We start from the raw sequence: 5,303 nt of genomic DNA, 5'->3' as shown, positions 1-5,303 counted from the left end.
GTTGCCACCTGAACCGCCTGAAAGTGAGATATGGATCACAATGAATAATGACAGCTTTTCAATCTTTAACAAATTCACACTGAAACATTGAAAGGATAAAGACAAGTTAGTTGTTTTCTGTTTCAGCATGTTCAGGGTTTGTGGGGAGGTTCACAGACATCCTCAGGGAGGATACCAAGTATTGAGTAAGTATTTGTGTTTGTGATAAATACAAACTTGTCATAGAGTAACAGTTTAAACAATAAGCCACTCCCCGTGATTTCCACTTAAGCATAATAACTGCTCCCTTAGCAGGGAATTCTGGGAACCCTCGCGACGGCTGTTTCCGCCATGAATGTAAACACTCAAGAAGAGTAAATACATGTACATCTTGACTATCCCTCTAATACCGGGTTGTCTTGTTTATTAAATGATTGTTTGTAGTCTGGGGTTACCACATATATTGGCGACGAGGTCAATTTAGTGCGTTTGTCGTGCCGGCGTGTAGTAACAACGATCTTGTTCAGACAACGTGCGTTCGCCCGGTATTCAAAACAACATGGCTACCTTCGGCAGAATAGATGAATATGATTCTCAGACTGATGACTGGAATGAATATGTCGAGAGACATGGACATTATTTCGAAGCAAACGAAATTACAGATCAGGGTAGGAAGCGTGCTATTCTATTGAGTGTGATTGGTGCGAAGTCATACAAGTTAATACGGAACTTGTCTACGCCACAGAAACCTGGCGATCATTCTTATGATGCGTTAGTACACCTGATGAAGTCACATTTACACCCGAAACCCACTATTATGATGGAAAGGAGAAGGTACAATATGCGTGATAGACAGCCTAATGAAACTGTATCGGAATATGTGGCTGAGCTACGTCGTTTGGCATCGACATGTGAATACACTGATTTAGAGACTCAGTTAAGGGATCGTCTAGTGTGTGGTATCAACAATGAAGCAATGCAAAAAAGACTGTTAACTGAGAAAACATTGGACTTTGCTAAGGCTTACTCCTTGTGTTTAGGAATGGAAATGGCTGCTAAGGAAGTGCGTGATATTAAAGGGGGAGATCAGATGCCAAGGCCAGTGCACAAGATTAGAGAGGATAACAGGAGAAATAATGCAGGCAGGAAGTGTGATCGCTGATGGGGCTCAAATCATGTCAGTAGTCAGTGCTATTACAAAAATGCTGTGTGTAACAATTGTAATAAGGTTGGTCATATCCAGCGTGCTTGTCGCTCTCGAAGCGCCATGAATGATAGATCTTCAGGTCGTGGTCACAGCCGTGGTCGTGGTCGCGACAGGGGCCGTGGTCATGGTCGTGGTACCCATTACAAGGACAACAGATCTTCCACTAATCATGCTAATCGTATTGACGATGTATCTCAGGAAGACGAGAACAATGAATATGGACTTTTTAAGGTAGAAACTCAACATGCTCAAAACGGATTGAGTGGTAAGCGACACAGAGTGGAGCCCTATCTCATTGAAGTGTTAGTTAATGGTAAAAAGCTAACTATGGAGATAGACACTGGCGCAGCAACTTCAGTGATCAGTTCAAGTACTTTCCATTCAGTGTGGAAGGAGGGTGATGACAGGCCCAAGTTAAGTGAGACCAATGCTATTCTTCGGTCCTACAACAGAGAGAGAATACCGATAGTAGGCACTACAGACGTTCAAGTAAATTATGGAAATCAGTCCGCTACTCTCCCGCTGACAGTGGTGGAAGGTGATGGCGAGAACTTGCTTGGCAGAGATTGGCTTCAGGCCATCAGATTAGATTGGGGGAAAATTTTGAATGTGAGAAATGAAGGGTTACAAGACATTTTGAACTCTTATTCTGATGTGTTCCAAGATGATATAGGGGAATTCAAGGATCAAAAGGTCACTATTGAGATCACCTCAAATGTGCCAAGATTTTATAAGCACAGGAATGTTGCTTATGCTCTTCGTCAGAAAGTTGACGATGAACTTGAACGCCTTGAAAAACAGGGAATTATCAAGCCAGTGCAGTATTCTGATTGGGCTGCTCCAATCGTACCAGTGGTTAAATCCAATGGGAACATACGAATTTGCGGAGACTACAAATTAACTGTCAACAAGGTCGCTCGTACTAATGTTTACCCCATTCCACTGATCGAAGATCTGTTCGCATCTTTGTCAGGTGGAAAGACTTTCACGAAACTGGATTTAAGTCAAGCCTACCAACAGTTAACCCTTGACGAGGAGTCGCAAAAGCTCACGACTATAAACACTCATCGTGGCCTCTATCAGTACCAGCACTTACCCTTTGGCATATCGACAGCTCCAGCTGTATTCCAGCGAACTATGGAGTGCTTGCTCAAAGACATTCCCCATGTCTGTGTCTACTTGGATGATATTCTCGTCACCGGGGCCTCTGAACAGGAACATTTGGAAAACATGAAGGAAGTCCTATCCAGACTTAGCAAGGCTGGTCTCAGATTGAACGCACAGAAGTGCAAATTCATGGTCGGCTCAGTAGAGTATTTGGGTCACAAAATAGATGCGCAGGGTTTGCATCCCCTTGATGAAAAGGTGAAGGCTATAGTGTCGGCTCCAGCTCCATGCAATGTTGCTGAACTTAAATCCTTCCTTGGACTCGTGCAGTATTATCAGCGTTTCTTGCCTAATCTCGCCACTACCTTGGCACCCTTGCATCGGCTTCTCAGGAAAGAAGTTACCTGGTCATGGGGAGCTCAACAGAAAAAAGCTTTCAACATGGTGAAAGGACATTTGTCTTCCTGTGATCTCTTGACGCATTATGATCCCCATAAGAAACTTGTATTGGCGTGTGATGCATCTCCCTATGGGGTAGGTGCCGTCCTCTCACATCAGTCTGATGATGGTGTAGAGAAACCAATAGCATTCGCATCCAGGTCTCTGTCGCAAGCAGAAAAGAATTACTCTCAATTGGATCGTGAAGCTCTAGCAATTATCTTCGGAACTAAGAAGTTCCATCAGTATATCTACGGGCGTTCCTTTGCTCTGTTGTCAGATCACAAACCCCTCGAGAGCATCTTCAGTCGGGACAAGGGCATTTCACAGATGGCATCGAGCAGAATTCAACGTTGGACATTAACCCTCTCTGCATATAACTATACAATCGAGTACAGAAAAGGTACTTCCCTTGCGAATGCCGACTGCATGAGTCGTCTTCCCTTACCATACACACCACCAAATCCACCTCTACCAGGGGACACAATCCTCTTACTGGAAGCAATGGATGCTTCTCCTGTGAAATCATGGCAAATTAAACAATGGACGGACAGAGATCCAACCCTTTCCAGAGTAAGAAATTTCCTTCTTTCTGGATGGCCAAGCATAAATCTAGAGGAGTCTTTCACTCCTTTTGTGAAAAGGAAACATGAATTGAGTGTCCTTGATGGCTGTGTTTTGTGGGGCAATCGTATTGTTGTGCCGCCACAAGGTCGAGAGATTGTTGTGAACATGTTGCATGAAGCTCATCCAGGTATCTCGCGCATGAAGTCTGTAGCGCGTGGATTCGTATGGTGGCCAAAGATGGATGATGAATTGGAACTCAAGGTGAAAACCTGTTCTGTGTGTCAACAGTCTCGTCCAGTACAAGCCGAGGCTTCGCTTCACTTTTGGGAATGGCCTGAACATCCATGGAGTCGTTTGCATTTAGACTATGCCGGACCTTTCCTGGGTAAAATGTTCCTTGTGTGTATTGACGCACATTCTAAATGGTTGGAAGTGTTTCCAGTGAACAGTGCCACATCCACTGCTACAATTGATTGTCTCAGACATATGTTTGCAACTCATGGACTGCCAGACCAAGTGGTCACTGACAATGGCACTTGTTTTACAAGAGAGGAATTTTCTGTCTTTATGAAACGTAATGGCATCACTCATACATGTGTGGCACCGTATCACCCTGCCTCTAATGGGTTAGCAGAACGAGCTGTACAAACCTTTAAATCTGGCATTAAACATATGACAGGGGGCACATTGGACACAAAACTTGCACGGTTTTTGTTCAGATACAGACTTACCCCGCAGACTACAACGGGGTTATCTCCAGCAGAATTACTTCTTCGAAGAAGACCAAAGTCTCATCTCAATCTTCTTCATCCAGATATGAGCTGTAAAGTTAGGAACAAACAAGAACAGCAAAAGTCAGTACATGATGCACATGCAAAGGACCGTCACTTGCAAGTTGGAGATCTTGTGTATGTTTTAAACTTTCGTCCTGGTGACAAATGGTTGTCAGGAATCATAACAGAGAGAACCGGTCCAGTGTCGTTCCATGTTCGTCTTGACAATGGTGGTGTTGTCAAGCGCCATATTGATCACCTGCGTTTGCGCCATGTTCTGAAGCATGAAAGCCAACATGATAAATCAGTTCCATCAACACATGAACAATCAGTTCTACCAGAACTACCCGACAAGTTACCTATGTTGCCTGAACCTGGCAACATTCCAGTACTTCCGGGTACCCCTCACTTGCAAGATGAAGTTACTTCTACAAGGCCCGAGCCACAGCAGGTCTTACCAGAGGCACTATCTCCTACTCAGTCAGATTCTTGTGGTGCGCAAGAATTTCGTCGTTCTTCCAGAATCCGGAAAGCGCCGGATAGACTTAATCTAAAGATTGCTGCTGAGTTATGAACTGTAATGAGAATGTGATGTATTTCACACTATTTGTCACCTAAGTGAACCATCAGTGATTGATAGTTTTGGATCTTGTTATTGGTTCTCTTATTCAGACATAAGCAGATGCATATCCAGTTATCTTTAATCATTAATGCAAGTGCATATTCAGTTAAAGTGTTCCAGTTATTGTGTGATATGAGAGACTCTAAATAACATCTGGAACAATATTGGTTAAATTTCATTTAAAATGTTCCAATGAGATGTGTGAAGAGACACTTTAATGACATCTTCTGGAGCAATTGTCAGTTCTTTCAACATAGATTCATTATGGTAGTTATGTTTAAAGTGCAACAAAACTATGGGGGAGGAGTGTCATAGAGTAACAGTTTAAACAATAAGCCACTCCCCGTGATTTCCACTTAAGCATAATAACTGCTCCCTTAGCAGGGAATTCTGGGAACCCTCGCGACGGCTGTTTCCGCCAAGAATGTAAACACTCAAGAAGAGTAAATACATGTACATCTTGACTATCCCTCTAATACCGGGTTGTCTTGTTTATTAAATGATTGTTTGTAGTCTGGGGTTACCACAAAACTACATGTATTCATCATGGTATATTTCAATGCAATGTGAAACATCACACTCACAATAGTCCAGCTCTGTGATGGCAGCC

General features: G+C 43.3%; 1 protein-coding gene across 1 annotated transcript; it reads left to right on the top strand.

Moving 5' to 3' along the window:
• Positions 1-1,246: 1,246 nt before the first annotated feature.
• LOC124113612 (uncharacterized protein K02A2.6-like) lies at positions 1,247-4,645 on the top strand. Its single transcript, XM_048388781.1, has one exon. It carries the CDS (start codon positions 1,247-1,249, stop codon positions 4,643-4,645), a length of 3,399 nt encoding a protein of 1,132 aa, XP_048244738.1.
• Positions 4,646-5,303: the final 658 nt, after the last annotated feature.

The sequence above is a fragment of the Haliotis rufescens genome, unplaced genomic scaffold (genome assembly GCF_023055435.1).
Source record: "Haliotis rufescens isolate VD_foot unplaced genomic scaffold, xgHalRufe1.0.p SCAF_79, whole genome shotgun sequence".
Taxonomy (NCBI): Eukaryota; Metazoa; Mollusca; class Gastropoda; order Lepetellida; family Haliotidae; genus Haliotis; species Haliotis rufescens.
Note: the sequence above shows the minus strand (reverse complement) of the source record. Positions and strands in the feature narration are given on the sequence as shown.

Coding starts and splice junctions, on each gene's coding strand:
- LOC124113612 (XM_048388781.1), top strand. CDS start 1,247: ATGAATGATAGATCTTCAGGTCGTGGTCACAGCCGTGGTCGTGGTCGC.